We start from the raw sequence: 19,150 nt of genomic DNA on the forward strand, positions 1-19,150 counted from the left end.
AGGCGCCCGGCAATGTCTCACACACCCCCTACGCTATGGGTAAATAGCCTTAGGGAGCTTGCAGATGGGGCTAGCTGTGATTACTGATATGAGCCGTCATCTGAACTTGCGCGTGACACGAGACATGACCAGCATGATCGTGGGAAACCCAAGTACCTGGCTTTGGACTTGAGGTGACAGCCACGATATCGAGGGTAGCCTCGCAGTCACACTTCATGACTATTTTGGGAGCAAGTCAATCTCAGGATCGTTCAACATGAGAATTAGAGTATTGTGCCGGTGCCTGCTTTTGCGTTACGCCACACTTTGTCAGACCTCGGCCAGCTCAATGGAACAGACTGCCAACAAGTACATGTGTAGGTATACATGTAGCGACGCATGTCACGCAAGACAGTAAATATTTATGCAACTTTTGACTCTCCTCGACGTCGAGGAGGCAGCGTAGTCGTGATACAACCTTGTCTTTTCTGAAGTTGAATCAATGATGCGCCGGCCGTCTGGCTTTATGTCAATTGATGTCTTGAGGCTCAAACCAAACGATGACCAGGGTCTGTCGCTTTTCTGTGGGACATTCAATAGCCGTGAGCTCCTTTTCGGTAAGCATTCGAGTGATGGAGACTGGTGCATCTCACCCCTTGTGTTTCATCGCCTGGATCCCTCTCCAGAGTCTTGATCCAGTACGATCAACCACTGCGAAGTCGGCCGCTGACCCATCAGTAAACTAATCCCACCGGCTGTTCTAGTAACATGGTGACCAATCATGCCATACTCCTGAAAGTGTTCGTCTGAAGGGGCAGAGCACTCCCGGTCGCTGAGTCTTCTGGGTCGGCGTATGTGCGTTGCTGCATCCCACCGGTAAATGAGGAAATAATCAGGGAATCAATGTAAGACTCAAAGCGTCATTGAGCAGTAGTCACGATGGAGCTCTACGTGTGGGTTCACCCTCGGCGTTCTTTTATGCACCGAAGCCGAAGACTCGGACTCAAAGACTCAACAGCAAGTCGCAGATATAAACTGCGGAATCCAATACTTCAAAGCCTTCGATGAAATCACACAATAAGAGTTTTATCTTGCTCGACTCTCCCGAAACTTTCTAAGTCGTCCTCTAGAGCTTCCAAAAGCTCCCTCTCTTCTGCATCAGGTCTCGATTGACATGGCGGAACCAAAATTAAACATCATCATTGTCGGCTCCGGCTTAGCAGGCTTAGCGGCCGCCAGTACTCTTCGAGAACACCACAATGTCACCGTCTACGAGCGTGGCAGCCAAGATGTCGCGACCGGTGGACAAGGCCTGTCCATCTATCCCAATGCCGAGAAAATACTCAAGACCGTAGGATTCAGTGCTGATCGCGCTGGTGCCGTCGGTTGCCAAGGGTACCGCTCATTTGATAAGAGCGGCAAGATGTTTGATGATTTCCCAATCGACTTCCACGCTCGATATGGAGGCGATCTGTTGCTCATGAAGCGGTCTGATTTCAGAGCCGAACTTTTACGTCTCGCGACAGCCCCTGCCCAGGAGACAGATGGTGTCCGTGGCGAGCCTGTGAAGATCTTTTTCAACACTCCTGTGGTTGATTTGGACCCAGAGACGGCAACTATCACCTTGAAAGACGGCTCTACTGTCCAAGGAGATGTGGTGGTCGGTGAGTTATTCAATCTGCGAAGATTTCAAAAGGCTCAACCGTGCAATCGTAGTTGCCGACGGCGTCCACTCGGCTTTACGCCATCGGATTACGGGCGACAAGGCTCACGCCCCAAAGAAGACTGGACTTACCCTTTTCCGTCTTGCTACTTCGATTGAGGATATGAAGCGAGTCCTGGGTGACTCCTCAGGTTGGCTGCCTCCGCCAGAGGATGACAACCGCCTCAACTTTGTGCTAGCTGGGGACAACACCAACCGCGTCGTCGTTCATTATCCAATGCAACATCACAACTATAGGAACTTCTCATGCCTCTTTCTCATGCCTGATAGTAGAGCAAATGTTGCGGAGTCATGGTATGCAGACGGAGAGAAGGAAGAGATGTTAGAGGTTTACAAGGACTTCCCCGAAGAGATCCTTAAGATCATGAGGTACGTCGCCGAACATCGGCTGCTACTAGGCCTTTGCTAATGCGGTGTTATCAGTGTGGCCACGGAACTCAAAATCTGGGATCTCCAGGATATGGACCCGCTCCCAAACTGGAACCGTGGGCGGTCCATCCTCATTGGCGATGCAGCTCACGCCATGACCCCTCTTCAAGGTCAAGGTGCGAACTTGGCCGTGGAAGATGCAGAGGGTCTTCAACTTCTTCGCCCCGGAATGTCCCATGAGGCAATCGCATCAGTGCTGCAGACAATCGACAAAGTTCGGCGACCACGCGCAACAAGAATTCTCCTTGACACCCGTAAACAAGCCAGGAATGCTACGATGGAGGAGAGGTTGTCAAAGCTGGACTTCAATTGCAGTTACAAATCCATCCATGAGGTCCTCAAGACCGACATTTCGGGAGGAAACTGATGCATTGATTGCTTCTATGAGCTGTTTCTCGTGTACAAATGGGAAAGACATTAGATTTAGAATTGAAAGGCTCATGAGGTGTGTGACTGAAACACGGGCTTCCTGGCACCGATATCTGCGGTAAATGTTGTTAGAGCAGAAGAAATGATCTTTGTCGAATTGGGCCAGGAGAATCACAGTACTGCTTGGGTGAAAAAGCAATTCAAGTCACTTATTTAGGATACTCTCCGCCTCTGGCAACCAATTCAACCAGACTTTATTGTATGTGAAGACACTCAGAGTAATCAAAACTCAGCTGCCAATACCCGTGGTGTCGTTGGCAGCATATTCGAAGCAGACGATTCCACAGAACTTATTTCCGGGCGATTACCAACCAAATAAGATGTTCATAATTCCCACAATGCTTTGAACCGGCCGTTCTCCTTCTCAAGTAACACCCGAGGCGCACCATCCTCGACCACCTCCCCTGCATCCAGCATGATCGCCCGATCACAGGACATAGCCATCTCCTCCCGATGTGTCACCATGATGACCGTATATCCCCCAAACTCAGAGTCTAGTATCCCACGAACTCTCTTCTCCGTCTCGGTATCCGCTCCCGATGTGATCTCGTCAAGGAGCAGAAGACCGCCGTCAACACCGGTTTCTCGACGTCTCACCCTGCGGCGTAGTACCGCGCGAGCAACACTGAACAATTGTTTCTGGCCCGCACTAAGCTCGGCTCCGCTGATCACGGCATTAAGTCCGCCCTTTTCTTCGACAGCAGTGTCGAGACCGACATCGCAAAGAACGGTAGCACACTCTTCGTTAGTTGCAACGGAGGCAGGGTCGAGATTAGCGCGGAATGTTGTGCCTTCAGGGAGGAAAACAGGGTCTTGCGAAGCTGAAATGACGCGCTCGCGGAGGGTGATACGGTTGACGGTGTTGAGGGGAACGCCATCAATCATGATGGCAGGCTGCGGATTTGTAAAAGTGCTAGCTTGCAAGGGGTCGATGAGGCGTAGTAGTAGTGCAAGGATAGAGGATTTACCGCTGTTCGAGGTCAATAAACATGGCTCGGCAAAGGGCTTTTGCCGGCTTACCTTCCCGTCCTTCCGCATATAGCAACTTTCTGTCCGGGTTCAAAACTCATGTTCAAACCTTTCAGGACCTTATCACCGCCATTGTAGCTTACGTCCACGTTGCGTATATCCACGTGCCCGTTCAGTGGCCATGCTTCATCAGGTGTAGCATCATCGCCCACGGAATCTTCTCTCTCAGTCTCCTCTCCGAATGCTTTAAGGCGACCGATTGCGCCAAGAGACGTTTCAAGACCGGTGTACGCGACCACAATTGTTGTCAGCGTGCCGCCGAGTGTGATGAGAGTAACCAGACCTGCACCGACATTACCCGTGTCAGATCTTAATTGCGTCGCGAGAGCCACTAGGAGGACAGCTACAACAGCCACTATGATGTTCATTGTTAACATCAGCCACTGTTGTGCCATTGCTAACAAATACGAAGGACGCTGAGAATCATCGAGCAGGGCGTCGTTGCGAGCAATTTGATTAGGAAACCAATCGAAAGCCCGGATGGTGGGCAGGCCATTCATGGTGTCCAGAAAGTTGGTACTGGAGAAAGATTGGTTAGAATGCGGGCTGTTTAAGTTGAGTTCAAGGCTTAGAAGTCTTACTAGAGAGGAGTCTTTGCCTCGAGATCAAGAATTCGAAGCCGCTTGGAGGTGGGAAGATAAATCCTCTGAACCACCCAAAGCAACAACATGAAGAACGGATAGCTAATTGCCAGCCAGGCTGAAGACACCGCAATCACGGCAGCCTGCCCAATGGCGGTGACAAGACAGAAGCAGAGGTTGTTAATCATGCGAGGCAGTTGCGTATCCATAATGTTCATATCCTGACTGAAAAGGTTCAGGATCTTGCCAACGTCCGTGGTGCTTAGAAATCGGAGACTGCTATTCATGACTGTGTCCACTGTGGCATGATGAAGGTCTGTCCCAGCAAGACGTACGGTAGTGCGAAGCATGATAAGACCAGCAGGGAAAACGCAGATAACGCCACCTGCTCCAATGAGGGCATAAAGTCCCATCCAGTAGGCGAAGCTATGCTGAGGCGAGGACGATGTCGAGTCTGCCGACCAAAACTTGAGCCAGATTGTTGGGAAGTTGGCACAGAAGCCTACACCAATCACTAAAACAGCGAAAATGATGAGAGGAAGAGGCTTCATGGTAGAGAGCCAGTGGCGGTAGACGGCCAGGTCGACGGTCGGAATGGTTGCTGATGTAGACTGGGCCTTCGGTACAGTGGCCGCCTTGAGAGGCTGCGATGCTTCTCTCGCCTCCTTTGACGGGGATATTTCCATCTCATCGGCTATCGTGTCTTTCTTGCTTTTTCTTGTGATAGCTCCTGTGATACTCGTGAGACCGAAGCGTCGAGCTCTCTCCTCATCTTCTGTAATGTCTATGAATGTGCCGTGATCGAGAATAGTACCCTCTTGTGTAAGCGCAATGATGTTATCGGCAACCGGCAACAACTGTGTCGAGTGCGTACAAACAATGACAGTCGTTCCTCGCCTCCTCAGAAGTCCATTGGTCCCGAAGATGGCCTGGCAAACTTGATGCTGCGTAGATGAATCTAGTCCACGAAACACGTCGTCGAGGACGAGTATATCGGCTTCATGATAGAGCGCTCTCGCTAGAGATATACGCTGCCGCTGGCCACCACTCAGTGAGACACCCTTCGTGCCCACAACGGTCCTGTCTCCAGCTGGCATGGTCGCCAGGTCGTCCAACAGCATTGCTGCGTGTATGACGTCAGCGTAGCGGGCTGTGTTGAGTGGAGAGAACCCGATGATGTTCTCCATGATTGAGGAGTTGAAGAGGAACGGCGTCTGGTCGCAGTATGCCAATTTCTTCGATCCTAAGGTGACGGTACCCTTCGCGTGGGGCACCTCGCCAAGCAGAGCTCGACAGAATGTGGATTTACCAGAGGCCACAGGACCGACTACAAATGTGATGGACGACTGGGGAACGTAGATGCTGATGTCTTTGAGGACAGGCTTGTCGTCTGTCCAGCCGAAACTTCCACCTTGAATGCTAATGAAAGCCTCTTTGCTCTTGACTTCAATAGTCGACTTCCCAGCCTTCTCGTCGGTGTCGGTTGACGCAACGATGTGTCGCCCATCGACTATTGTCTCCTGAGCCAGGAACAACTTGATCCTCCGAAGACATGCAAAAGAAGCAGCTATGATGGGCAAGCTTTGCAGTACGACCAGTAACGGTGAAGTCAGCAACGCCAAGAAAGATAGAGCTGTGAATGCTCGCGTTTCATCCAAGACCTTCGGGCCGAAAGCAAAAGCCAAAGCTGGCGCAATAGCTTGCGGAAGCTGGCTCGAACTGGCACTGATGGCAATAAGGATGCGCGAGCGCTCTCCCACACGAATCTCGTCTTCCCTCTCCCGTTGTACAAGAGCCGCAGCAGGACGAATCATTCCGGACACACGAAGATCCTTGATGTTAGAGAGAACGGCTGAGGTAGCAGCGATACGTTTCTGCACGCGAGCCATCCACGCGCTTTGGTACGGCACAGCACGTTTTGATATCGCAAACGAGATGAAGAAGCAGATGAGAACGATGACCAAGGGAGCAAGGAAGGCGAGGCCAAGCTGCCGTTGTAGAAGCCAAGAAGCGAGTCCGATCTGGATGGCATTGGCCCAGACCTCGTGCATGAGGCGGAGACCAGTGTAGATTCTCTCGACATCGGCGCCCATCAGTGTGACGGCAGCTGAGTCGCCTTCGCCCACATACTGAATTTCGGCCGTTTTCCGGTATATTGCAGATATCAGGTACGCGCGGAGGAGGGACTGAAAACGTTCTTGGTAGTACCAGTACAGGGCAGTTGAAATGGCGATGCCCGAGTAGGTCAGGACTGCGACTGCGACAAGTCCGGAGGCGGTTGATGAGTTATCTTCATTAGATGACAAGAAGCCCAGGAGGCGTTGGAGGAAGAAAGGTTGGCAGAAAGTGAAACCAAGAAGACACAGTCTTGGAACAATGGGCAACAGAACTGACCAGCCCAGCGTTCTCGCGAGCCATAGAATGAGGTCCGGGATAGATGTTCCGCTTGACTCCGGGCTTCTTCGAGTGTCTAGCTTCGCGACAGAGATGGAAGTATCAAGTGGGAAAAGGTCATCCATTACCAAGGGCTTGTGGTACCCCTTCCACAACAAGGGATTGAGCCATGAATAGAGGCCGAGACTTAAGATGCTGCTCGTCTCTTCCGGACTGTGCTCGTCCGAGTCCCACTTAAGCCACCGCCTCCGCTTCAGGCTCTCTAGTGCCAAGAACAAGACCTCAACGACGATTGCAGTCGTGAACAGGACCTTGAAAGACAGTGACAGGTGTTGATTATTTTGTTGGTCCGATGCAGACCAGAGGGAAGGACATCGGTAGATGTCGTAGATGAGAGCGAGAAAGAGGAAAGAGCAAGCCAAGATGGAGGGCCGAGACCGTTTGAAATGCTCGAGAGGCGAGAGCGCAAGTAGTAGACAAGACGCGGTAAAATTGAGGGCTGTGGATGCTACGAGCTCCGCATTAGGACGGCCATTCTGCTGGCGAAGCACCACGACGAGAAGACCGAGTCTTAGCCCGGTGAATACGGCGCCGGCAACGAGCTTGGCAATCCACATCATTCCGGCGCCACGCACAACGGACGGGTCCCGGGATCGGGCAAGGCGGAGTACGCGGAGGGCTGCGACCGCTACGAAGGCCGCCGCAGTTGCGACCGAGAGCCAGAAGATCCATCGGTACTCGACGACGGGGAATTCGTGCGCATCGCAGTCGGCGCGCAGGCCGAATGCCACATCTTCGATGCAATCATTGTCTTGGTCGTTCATGGTCAACATGAACTGGGCCAAGACCAGAGCAATCACACTGCAGCACCTTCAGCTGGAGGGACACCCAGTATTTTATGTCGCAATCAAAAACCCTCAAAAGTTCCTCGTTGAAACGAAGGATTGCTGACCAACACCGGAGAGGAATAGCACATTGGGGAAGATTTTGGGGGACACTGGTTGCCGATGTATTCTCTAACAATTTCACGCTCAAAACCGAGAGAAGAGACTACCTCATTGGTCGAAGCATCGGCCAGTGGGAGAGGTACAATGAAGCAGTCAAAAGCAAGGCATGGGCAACGCCAGCAGAGGCCTGCAGACAGTTAGTTGTTCGGAAATAAGGCCTGGGGGTGATTTGGTACGTGCAATTTTATTGCTGCACCGCCTCAAAGAACTTTCGTCTAGAGCCGAATTACCGCTCATGTCTACTACGGGGAGATAAGAGGTTGTGACTCACAGACGGATTGATGCAACTGGGAGATAGCGGAAGGGTGTGATTGAACCGAACGTCAGAACGCATGAGCCAACGCAGGTTGGCAGAAAAAGTCAAATCATTCTCATAGCGAAAGTGGCCGTGTTTGTGGGGACGAAATGAGCTAGAGAGAAGAGAAAGCTAAGATAAATCACCTTCTCGGACGCGCCGCCATGGTGGTGGTTGACTAAGAGAGACATAAGCCGCATATTGTACGAAGCTTTCGCAATCTGTAGAGCCTGATTCGACAAATTTGTGATCTCGAGCGTTGTCTTGGCTGAGTTTAGGCAATCGAGCAAGATCTGGGGCGAAGCGAAGCTCTCGGGAGTCGAGATAGCGCACTTGAGAAGCAAACGGCAGCTCCGTAGATCGAGCTCGCGCAGACAAGAAGCAACAACAGAGCAATCGACCGAAGCGAGGGGTTTCAGCCTGAGTCGAGCCATAGGAAGACGGCAACCAAACATGGCATTTTATATCCCCATGATCAATGATTGGCTTCTTCAAGAACTGTTCGACTTTACGATGCTCTCGGACACCCACCTGGCGTGAACCGGAATGTGGGGAGCGTTTGGAACCCTGTTCCTCCAATCAAAGCCGTCCCGTATTTCTCGTACAAAATACGAAATCTTCCGAGGTCCACGGGCGGGGGGCAGAAGTCCGGCCAAGTCAAAGAGACCCTGTGTTCCCGTACTCTTCAAAGCGCTCCAAGATGCATCAGCGAAGCCAATTGCCAGTGTCTGGCCCTCATCGGAAGATTCTAGACGACGTCACATGTTCGGTACAGGCGGGATGGAATATTCGGTCCCACTCAGCCAATTCTATTCGACGTCTGTAGCCTGATCGATACGTACGCTCCAGAACTCCGGCCGGCGTGGACGCGATCGCGAACGATGGATAAGGACGAGAGAGACGACGAAGGCCAGGCTTCAGCTCCAGACTCTACGACATGTAGGGCGCAAAACCACAAGGCCGCGGCTGGCGCTGGCTGTTGCTGTGGTACATGTCGCAAGAACAAGAGAAGATCCCATAAGAAATCTCGAAATGGGTGCATGAATTGCAAGAGGAGAAAGGTCAAGGCAAGCATACCACCCGTCGAGAGCATGTCGACCTCACGCTCAACCCACATCGTGACTGACTCTGTTTCCCTGGTATTTAGTGCGATGAAATCAAGCCCGAGTGCGGCAACTGCGTCCGGTTCTCGATGCATTGCGACTTTGCCCCTCCGTTGACGAACCCGCCCGCCCACTCCCCGACCGCATCATCACCCCCGACGCCGACGCCGAAGAAACGGGGCCGTCCGCGCAAGAACTGGGACGATATCCAGAAACTCCCGACGCCGACAGCCTCCGAGCCCGAGTCCGCCCGAACACCAATCACCCCAGCCGCCGTGCCCGCGACCGTCGAGCCCTCCTTTCCCCAAGTCCTGAACCCGGACGATCTCGAACTCCTACACCACTACATGTGTCACACGGCCATTACACTGGGCGACGCGCGCGTCTGGAGAGAACACGTTCCGCGGCTGGGTTTTCAGCACCATTATGTCCTGCACATGGTCCTGGCCATCTCGGCGCAGCACCTCGCGAGGTTGCGCCCAAGCCACGCCGGCCACTACGAGGCGCTGGCGGAGCGCCATTCGACGAGCGCGCTGCCCGATGTGACCAACATCATCCCGAAGTTGAACAAGGACAACTGCCAGGCACTCTACCACACGACAGTCCTGGTCTGTCTGTCGACATTCGCAAAGCGGCCGAGCCCGGGACATCTCCTGATTGTGGCGGAAGAGGGCGAGGTCCCCTGGTGGGCGTTACTCCGTGGCGTCAAGTTCGTCGTCAAGACGATGGGCATCCAGACGATAATAGCAGGGTGGAAAGACGATGGCGTGACGTTCGAACAGACGTGGACGCATTGCCCGCCAATGCCCACCCCTGTACACAAGATGGTGCACTGGGAGAAGCGTTTCGAAGAGCTCGCCGATCTCGTCGCCACCGCCCCGGAGCAGGACCGGCAGATGTACACGACGTTACTAGGATCCCTGGAAGAGTGCTTCAAGATGACTTTCGGCACACTAGCCGAGCCTGTAGACCAGGTCCAGGGGAAGTTCGAGTGCATCATGCGCTGGCTGTACAGCATGGAGGATGATTTCGTTGTTCGTCTCCAGCAGAAGCACATCCTGCCCATCATATTGCTGGCCCATTTCAACGTCCTCGTGCAGACGTTGGAGCACTTTTGGTTCATGCAAGGTTGGTCGGAACATCTTATGGGCGGTCTGTTTCAGGCCCTGGAACCTCAGTACAGCCACTGGCTCCGATGGCCCGCGGACCAGATCAAGCGTCCTGCCCCCTCGGATAGCGGTGTGTTGTCGGTACGCAACATCATCGACTGAGTGGTACGACGGTACAGCACGCTATGTTTCCATTCTTCGGTTCAACCCCTGTTGATGGCAGAAGCTGCAGTAACAAGTGGCTTGATATAAGCATGATACTGGAATCAACTCGACCATCGGCTGGGCAGCTATGGCACTGTTGGACGCACTATCCATGGATGCAATATCGGGATGTCGCGAGCCAACCAATGGTCGCTGAGTTGTTTCAAATGGGCCATAGAGCTGTCTTATTGCATGGCCAGGTCTTCTTGATGCACTGCAACTAGCGCGTCATGCATCGCACGAGATGATGATGTCGGCGCGCTGATAGAACAAGAGGAAAGGCGAAGCTTTCTCGAACCAGTCTTGGAAGGTAAGTTCGCATGCCAGTGCTACATGGGCCAAGTTTATCCGACAACTAACTTCTCGTACAAAGCTGGGATAGGCCAAGTTGCCATGCTGGTTCCCGTCGATGACTCGGCATGCAGAATTTGAAGTCCAATGAGGGCACTCCAGCCAACGTGCCGGAAGAAGCCGCATTCTAGACTTCGCACAGGTTGGGGGGAAGAGCGAATTACGGCGCAGACGAGGGTTAGGAGCTCACGTGCCGCTTGACGCATGCGGGTGGTCGCAGGCCTCCACACCACACATGCCGGAAGGAAGGGAAACGTTTATCCTATACCGACGACCTGAGAAGGACGACTGATGGGTTACATTGCGGCCTAGCATCTCAAGGTTGAGAAGGAGTCGGGACTAGTCATGGGTGTGGCCTGGAGGCGGGGGATGCCGGATCTTCCGATGTTTCTCATCTAAGAATCTGGAAATTCCATAGATCACCCAACGAACCCTTCGTCCCTGTTGGGCAGCAAGAAGGGGAACAGACTTTGTGAGGCACATTGCCGATACTATCTCTCCTTCTCCAGAATGAATGCGACTGTAACTTTGCACTGCCCAGCGTTGTGTAGACCGCCATTCGTGATGAAGCCTCGGTCGTGCCAGTCCCTTGTCCCCAAACGGAAGAAGACCCTGAAAAGATGAGCCTAGACTTCGCGCCGCCGTTGCATGTAGAGGGCGACGATCTATTGCAGGACCCTCCCCCATCCGAACCTAAAATCACGCGTTTGAAAAACTTCCATCGTCGTTCTTGGGATCTCTATGAAACAGCGTGTTTCCACGTGGGGGATGAACCAGACCCGATTTCCAGGCACCTGGTCCCTGGATTGCCCTTAGCGATATTAAGCTAATTCTCCGAGAGCACGTCCATAGTGTTTCCCACTTAACGACCCTGCAGCCGTTCCAACAGGCGATGCGTCAATAAGTAATCGTGGCATCAGTTTCATTTTTTCCCTCCTGCCCCCCGCGAAGCACGATCCAGCCTCTTGGTAACGGCTTGGGAGGGGCCATGCGAGGTCCCGAGTAGCCGGCATCGAGGCCTCGCTTCCCAGCCAAGCATTGTGCAACTTGCCGGAGCAAATCAATCCTCGTCCTTGTAAGACCAATCATTGATGGATGACTCTGGAATGGCTTTTAAGCATGTAGTTTGTCGACTTGAAATGTTGAAAATTGCCCATAAACTGCGCATAAGCGAACGTCTTTGTCCACTCCAGACTCGTGAACAGTAAGACACTGCGCCAAGCAATTGTCCAAAACCCCTTCACACAGCCATGTCGTACAACCACACATTGAAGAAAATGCGTCAAATCGTGTTCTGCCTCCCCGGGCATCTCAGGATCCCATTGACCCCATTTTTGGCCCTTTTGTACGTTCTCAATTGCGACTAACGCGACTTGTTGGGAGTGGCGGACGGCTCCGCTGGCCCCGATCGCAATTGCGATCGAGGGATTGCTTCTTAGTCGTAAGCCGCCCCGTTGAGCAATCCACCGCGATCTCTCTCTCTTTCCCATCCCAATTCACCTCTCTGAATGCCTTGAACCGGTTTCGACTCTCCTCTGCTCTCTTTGACCGACTTTTTTCGAGGTTGTGTTGCGTGTGTGTGTCCTGTGTCGTGTTCAGGGTTGATGGCCGCTCTCCATGTCTATCTGACTTGAACCGAATGGTGCTCAACAACACGCCAAAGAGGTGAGTTAGCCCCAATCGGGTGTAAGCCTGGCCATAACCCTTGGCCAGCAGGATACTCGTCCGATTACATGAATTGGACATAGGGCTAACTTTTTGTTGGTTTGGATCAAAATCTAGATCTACGAGATCGTCAGGTCTATTTACGCGGCAGCAACCGCCTTCATTTTCACTTGACTCCGTCATCCGCAAGGACTCCAAATTCGTGGGACCTAGCAACCGTTTTACCGAAGCCTGGGTTCGAGAGCAACAAGACGCCGTTCCCGCTACCATTGTCAAGCTTGCTGAAGCAACTGAGTGGTCCGAGTCCAAGACCAGACAACACCACGCTCAACGCATCGATCAACTAAAGAATCTCACCAAGAACGTCGACTCCTTCGGCGATTCAGCTACTCCGCAACAGAACCGACATTTCTGGACCACTAACAACCATGGGCGAGAGCACCAAGCGAGCTCGGCAGCGAAGCCGTGAGTCTGCGGGTGGCCATGGCCACAGCAAGTCCAGCCAGACCCTCGAGGTCAAGAGACCAAAGCTTGCTACCAACGTCCCCATCGAGGTCATCCAGCAGCAAATGACCCCTGAGTCGCCTGTCGGCTGGTCTGGCATGAAGAGCTTCCTCATGACTGAGCTCAGGAGGGAGATGGGTCTGCCGTTCCACCGCCACGACAACTCCAACGTTGACGAGAAGAGCGTCAACCTGGCTTGCCCTCTTTTCATCAGGAATCCGGCTGCTTTTACGCATGTTCGCAACTCGTGCACCGATGGAAACATCAAGGGCGGCATCGGAAAGCTCATGTAAGTGCCATATTGTCTCAATCGGGTAATGCGGAGACCCCGGCTAACCAACTGCAGCGAGCACATCAAAAGAGTGCATCTGAGAAGTGACAAGCAGTGCCACAACTGTGGCGCAAGATATGGCTCCAAGCCGGCTGAGTCAAAGTCGTCGCATGCACGCAATTGCACCAAGATCTGGTCTCCCTATGAGCCGCCCCTGCTCACCGAGGACCAACATCGCGTTCTGGAGAATCTGTCCGTCAGAGCCACCGGCCAATCGCTGGACTACAAGTACCGACACAAGCTTCTTATGAAGCTCTTCCCCGGTCAGGAAGAGTGGGCCAAGAGAGTTGAGATTTGTGGGTGTTCCCAAAACTGTGGCTTGTATTCACCCTTGCTAATGAGTTACACAGACCACGACTCTTACATGCCTTGTCTTCTTCCCGCGCAGCTCATGTTTGAGGCAATGGAAAAGGCCGTCGACCGATGGGAGAGAGGTTACGCTACGTCCACCGTCATGTATGACTCGGATGGAAGCGACGCCGATTCGGACAGGTCTCGGGAATACCGCCGAATTTCGGACTCAAGCGCCGGTGCATCACCCGACACAGACGCATCAAGCGCGTACCCTTCAGCCAGCTCGGGCGGCTACAGTCGCACATTAGGCAACGGCGCCGGCTACGGCGCTTCACAATCATACCAACTCGCGGACTACCAGGACGCCAGCTGGGAAGGCATGGACGAGATGCCCCTGGCAATGCCCTCCGCACACCAAGTACAAACCTCGAGCACATCGCGCAGCTCCAAGTCGCGGCAGAAGACGGCTGAGACGGACTACGTAATGCAGATGCAGCAGGACTACCAGACATATTCACACTCCGGCACGGTGGACGACTTTGACGAGCTGGGCAGCGCGTCCTACGTGGACTTTGAGCCTGTCTTCGACGTTGTTTCGACCGTGCCTTCGGATTACCACTCTTACACGATGGACGTTGAGCAAGTTTTGCCGAGCGACTATCTGGGGCAGGGTCACTATCAGAAGGACACCATCAACCCCAAGGATATGCATAACACTTTGATCGGATTGGGATCGGCGACTGTGCCGCGGTATCTCATTGAGAACGAGGAGGACTCGGGTATTGTGCTGCAAGATACGCAGGAATATCTGGGTGGCCGGATCACACATAGGTGAACGGTAATGGACGAGGGGAATTAGCATCTATACTACGTTCGTGGCGGGATCACGCATGTAATGACGGTTTACGAAGATATGTGGCAGATGACAGCATTTGGCGAAGATTAGGACCAGACAAATCCGAGTCGGTCAGATTATTTCATTGAATCATTCAAAGCATTTCTCAGGCTTGCATGACCGATCATCCCGTTTAAACCAGTGTGAGTGGACTATCATCAGTCCATGAATCAAATAACCCACGCAAAGACTCCCAAGGCACCAATAATCCAGGTTGTCTTTGCATCGACACCAAAACGAGTACCAGCAGAAGGCGACTCTGTTGGCGATGGCGAGCCTGTTGTACCGGTGGCAGAACCCCCTGAGCCTGAGCCTGAACCTGAACCGCCACTGCTGCCTCCAGTCTTGTCAATAATAGGGGCCTTGGCCGAATCGATGAGCAGGCCTGAGATAGCACTCAAGGCGCTTGTCCCTTCACCGACCCCAGTCGTGTTGTCGGCAGTCATGGGATCGACGAACTCGGCCTCGCTCCAGTAGAAGCCACATGTGACGTTTCCGTTGGAGTTATCCATGCAGTGCTTGGCGGCGGCCTCGGCGGAAGACTGCAGCATTGGGAGAACCGATTCCGAGAGGAAAGGGGCGACCTGAGTGGCGACAGCAAGCCAACGGTGGACATAGCCCTTCATGAAGAGTGCATCGGTAGGGCAGGTGCCCTTCTCCAGTCTCTCGCACGCAGGTTCGTAGGCAATCTTCTTGGGAAAGAAGGTTTCCAGAGTTGATTTCACTAGTTTCGCGGTGCGATCTTTCCAAACCTCGGATCCGTCGGTCTAATGTCAAGTCAGCGCCGAGAAAGCGGACATCTCTCGAAAAACTTACGAAATTGTACATGAATGCCGCGCCTTCAATGAGAATCGCAGCGTTCTGAGACCACTGGGCCTTGTTGATGTCGCTACAGTTGTAGGGTACATGGGCTCCATCGTACACAGCTGACGTCTTGTTGTCAATGAAGCCCACGGTGCTCAGCCAGTCCCACGTCTTCTCGGCTTGTTTCGCGTACGTGTCGTTACCAGTGTATCTCGCAAGTCGGGCGCTCATGCTCAGAAAGCATCCGTTGGACATCGCTGTGGATCATCTCAGCATTGGGTTTCCTCCGCACAGCCGAGTCAAATACTTACAGTTCTTGTAGTCATATCCGTTGTTAATAGGCGAAATCTGCCAGCGCAGTCCTCCGCCACAAGTTCCATCGTCTCGATCCGGATTTGCTTGGGTTTCCCACACATTCTTCGCCAAATCGATCCATGACGGTTTTCCATCGACGTTTGGCAGTTGGTATTCCGCGGCCTGCAGCGCGGCCGAGCCCCAGAAGCATTGGTCGTCATTACCGGCGGTTGCAGTCCAGTTCGGGGGCATGTAGTCGTTGTTCGGGCCGATCTGGAACGCCATGCCCTTGAGAACACTGGCCTGGAACGAATCATCTCCGGTCAAGTGCTGGTAGTCGAGGTACGTCTGCCAGAAGGCGGCGCCTTGATACCAATAATAGTCCCCGGTTGTATACTGGGGAGGCCCAGGAAGAACGCCGGGAGTCTCGCCATACTTGTCTCCTTCGTAAAAAGTGAACAAGCTTTTAGCAAGCTTGCTGGAGGACTCGACGATCTCATCGCGAGAGCTGATTTTGAGTTCCGCGGCGGCGCCGGGGAGAGAGCTCAAAACGAGCAAGGCGCCCGACAAGGCAGATGGAAGAAGCGCAACCATATCGAAGAAAGCTCACAGATTTGGACGGTTGAGCTGATCTGGTAAATTGTTATGGTGGAAGAAACTGGCGCCAAGAGTCAGATTTTAGTCTGCCAGAGAGTGAACAGCGAGCAGCTGTCGGAAATGAGTGTGATGGAGTCGTACAAATAGACCCAAAGAATGCGATCCCACCAGAACGAGACACCTCACGAAGATGCGATTACGCCCGAATACTGGATGGAAGAGGAATAAGGACGGTGTCAAGAGGAGAAAACACCGCCATTTCGTGGAAACGCGTTGGTGCTTACTGAAGTCAGACAAACGCGACCCCTGCTGTGCCGCACGAATTGGCCCCCTCCAAACGGCTGCCTGCTCGGCAAGGTGACACTAACCAATTAAGCTAGTATTTTAGGTCCTCAGATCGTATTGATCGGCGGACTTGCGCCCCAGACAGAGCTCAGGTGTTCGGGTACGGATTCCTTCCAGGAAATTTCGGCTATGCTGCTAAATGCTGTTTGAAAGGGGTAAAATGCTACGTTCTCAACTCCTAGCGCAGCTAGAATAACTGCAATTTATCGCAGTAAACAATGCCAAAAATCGCTGTTTGCTCCTGTCATAAGGATACCCAAACTTCATTGGAGAACATTCCCGTTGCGCCAAAAACAATGATCCATGCCAGTACTTCTATGATGCTTCCGACTCCTGAACGCCGTTAACCACCGTCGTACCCGCAACTTCTCCTGAACTCTTGACTCCAGATTCTGTCTCCTTTTCTCCATTCACAGCCGTTGACTCTGATGTTGGATCGGGTTTCGACTCGTCCGCATTTGGAACTTGCGCTGCCTTCAGAGTCTCTGTGGTCTTCTTTGCGACCTCGGCTTCCTGGCTGGCAGCGAGTGCCTTCAGAGCCTTCTTCTTCAACGCTTTCTTCTTCCTGGCCTTCTTCGTGGACTCCGCCTTCTTACGGCGTTGTTCCTCGTCCATAACGGCCTTTTCTTCCATGACCCACTCCTCGATCCGTTCAAATGCTGTTTTCGGGTCGCTTCGGTACTTGAGCAGAAAGCCCTGGAGTTGTGCCGGTGTAAACATATTCTCCGGGATGTGACTGCTGAAGCTCGCCACTAAATCGTCAAAATCCTGCGTCCCCTGTTGCGAAGCCTCGGGCCCCTTCTCTAGTAGAGCTGGCTTGTTCGTCAAATGCGGTCTGTACATTCGCTCAAACATGCCCTTGGCACTCTCCTGCGAGATATTGCCGAGATAAATCATCCGATCGATACGTCCAGGTCGGACGAGCGCCTTGTCGAGTTTGTGGGCCACGTTCGATGTCATAAGAACAATGCGGCCCTCCTGGGATGCAACTCCATCTAGCACATTAAGCAGGCCGGATAATGTGCACCGACAACGGGCATACTCTTTCTCACTGCTCGCATCGCTGGCAGCATCATCTTCGTCCGAGTCAACGTCCACGTCGAGCTTCTTCCGCCGTTCAATTCCGACTGCGTCAATGTCTTCCAGCAACACGATGCATTTTGGCGGCAATGCCGTGAATAGATTTTCCAGATCGCTGTCTCCGCGGATGCTTGGGATGTGAACGAGGTATAATTCGAGGTTGAAGCGACTTGCAAGAGCCAAAGACAGAGACGTCTTGCCGGTTCCGGGTGGCCCGTAGAAAAGATAGCCCCTCCGGTAGGGGATGCCTCGTTCGGTATAGAACTTTCGAGTTGAAGGATCAAGGTATGTCTCAATGTCGTCAACCAATTCCGACTTGGTCTTTTCGTCAAAATGCACGGTCTCCAGCAATCTGATCGGCCGAAGAATCGTCGTATCCCAAGACTCCTGTCCGTACTGATTCTTCGTAGCCCGAACAGTGATGAAAGACTCCCGCTGCTTGTCCGCAAAGTCTCTGCAGTTGTCGAGAAATTTCTTGATAGGCTCTATCGACCGGCCGAGTCGCATGACCACAAGTGGCTCCTCTCCCTGCGGAGCTGCGGAGTACTCGTCCGGGATCCCGAACGTAGCGCCGGGACTCCGCTGCGGCACCCGACGGACCATGAAGAAGCCTCCTTCGAATATGAACCACGTCGTGCCGAAGGTGGGCAGATATTGAACCGGAACTCTCTTCTCGTGGTGCAGATCGTCGCGCTCAACGGGCTTGCGGTCGTACCACGCATCATTCTGTATGACCTCCGTGCGGGCCGTCAGGATCCGGGTGCCTTGGCGAGTGAGCACGTGGGCGCCGAGCCAGTTCAACACTTCCCGGTTGAGCTTGTCGTTGCTTGCGATTGATATTGACGCCGTGAAGAACCGTGTAACCCACCAGTAGACCTGCGTCCATAGCTTTTGCAGACCTGTCAACGCGTTTGGGATCTCGGCTCCGAATGTGACGAGCAGGAAAATCGTCGTCAACTCCACCCTCAGCCATCGCGAAAAGAACTTTTGTAAAGCGCCAAAGCCAGGCGCACTTCGCTCCAGGAAGTCGCTTATTCCTTGGTCGCCTGCGCCAGTCAGCAAGGAGGCCTTCGTAAGAAAGTTGCTCATCGTTGGTTCGTGCGCATGAGAAGGAAATGACAGCCGCTCGCCGAATGCATGTGGACGAAATGAAGTCGTTAAATATCGTGTGATCAGGGAAAGAAATTCCGGGGCTTGCTGTCAGTCTTATGAAAGTTTTCAAGACACGCATGAGGCCGCCCGCTGGCCGCAGCTGCAGGCAGAAAGAAGGCTGCGGCGTTGCGTGGTGCTGCCTAAGCCCTATCACGCGCGCCTTTGCTCCAGGCGGTAGCGTTTAAGCCTCAAATGGATCTTAGAACCGGGACGCTAACCCGCATAAGTTGCAGCTACATGACGCTTGCTGCATGTGATTGGAATGTGGCGGCTATCCATTTGCTGCTTCTGGACAGAAAGCTGACGTTGGTTCTGGGCCAATCGTGGGGTAAGAAAGCGCCCTGCTGTACAACTGAGACATTCGCGGCCGCCTTGTTTTTAGGAATGCGGGATTCTCCATTTCAGGGACTTTGTTTGTGCTACATTGCTTTTCATTCTGGTTCACCTGAAACAGCTGATGTGCGCGAACATGCTGTTATGTGACTTCGATTTGAGATGGGTATCATGTGGGTTGGCATCGAATGAGTTAAGCGCTTGCTGACAATCGAATCACCTG

At 53.1% G+C, this 19,150-nt stretch overlaps 6 protein-coding genes across 6 annotated transcripts; 3 read left to right on the top strand and 3 right to left on the bottom strand.

Annotated features, from left to right (window-relative positions):
- Positions 1–1,153: 1,153 nt before the first annotated feature.
- xlnD-2 (3-hydroxybenzoate 6-hydroxylase 1) lies at positions 1,154–2,498 on the top strand (the record flags this gene model as incomplete). Its single annotated transcript, XM_036632098.1, has 3 exons — positions 1,154–1,643; positions 1,696–2,071; positions 2,126–2,498. The coding sequence occupies 3 exons, from the start codon at positions 1,154–1,156 to the stop codon at positions 2,496–2,498; spliced, it is 1,239 nt and encodes a 412-aa protein (XP_036502592.1).
- Positions 2,499–2,884: 386 nt separating this feature from the next.
- On the bottom strand, positions 2,885–7,388 carry CGCS363_v000250 (ABC transporter FUM19; the record flags this gene model as incomplete). Its single annotated transcript, XM_036632099.1, has 3 exons — positions 2,885–3,530; positions 3,581–4,108; positions 4,171–7,388. 3 exons carry the CDS (start codon positions 7,386–7,388, stop codon positions 2,885–2,887), a joined length of 4,392 nt encoding a protein of 1,463 aa, XP_036501569.1.
- Positions 7,389–9,058: 1,670 nt separating this feature from the next.
- On the top strand, positions 9,059–10,240 carry CGCS363_v000251 (Sterol uptake control protein 2; the record flags this gene model as incomplete). The annotated part of the gene is made up of 1 exon (XM_036632100.1): positions 9,059–10,240. The coding sequence occupies one exon, from the start codon at positions 9,059–9,061 to the stop codon at positions 10,238–10,240; it is 1,182 nt and encodes a 393-aa protein (XP_036501568.1).
- A 2,486-nt stretch (positions 10,241–12,726) lies between these two features.
- On the top strand, positions 12,727–14,262 carry CGCS363_v000252 (uncharacterized protein; the record flags this gene model as incomplete). The annotated part of the gene is made up of 3 exons (XM_036632101.1): positions 12,727–13,091; positions 13,149–13,429; positions 13,484–14,262. The coding sequence occupies 3 exons, from the start codon at positions 12,727–12,729 to the stop codon at positions 14,260–14,262; spliced, it is 1,425 nt and encodes a 474-aa protein (XP_036501567.1).
- Positions 14,263–14,492: 230 nt separating this feature from the next.
- Positions 14,493–16,014, bottom strand: DCW1-6 (Mannan endo-1,6-alpha-mannosidase DCW1; the record flags this gene model as incomplete). Its single annotated transcript, XM_036632102.1, has 3 exons — positions 14,493–15,089; positions 15,139–15,383; positions 15,438–16,014. 3 exons carry the CDS (start codon positions 16,012–16,014, stop codon positions 14,493–14,495), a joined length of 1,419 nt encoding a protein of 472 aa, XP_036501566.1.
- Positions 16,015–16,677: 663 nt separating this feature from the next.
- bcs1l (Mitochondrial chaperone BCS1) lies at positions 16,678–18,531 on the bottom strand (the record flags this gene model as incomplete). The annotated part of the gene is made up of 1 exon (XM_036632103.1): positions 16,678–18,531. One exon carries the CDS (start codon positions 18,529–18,531, stop codon positions 16,678–16,680), a length of 1,854 nt encoding a protein of 617 aa, XP_036501573.1.
- Positions 18,532–19,150: the final 619 nt, after the last annotated feature.

The sequence above is a fragment of the Colletotrichum siamense genome (genome assembly GCF_013390195.1).
Source record: "Colletotrichum siamense strain Cg363 chromosome Unknown KSG_Cg363_contig01, whole genome shotgun sequence".
NCBI lineage: Eukaryota > Fungi > Ascomycota > Sordariomycetes > Glomerellales > Glomerellaceae > Colletotrichum > Colletotrichum siamense.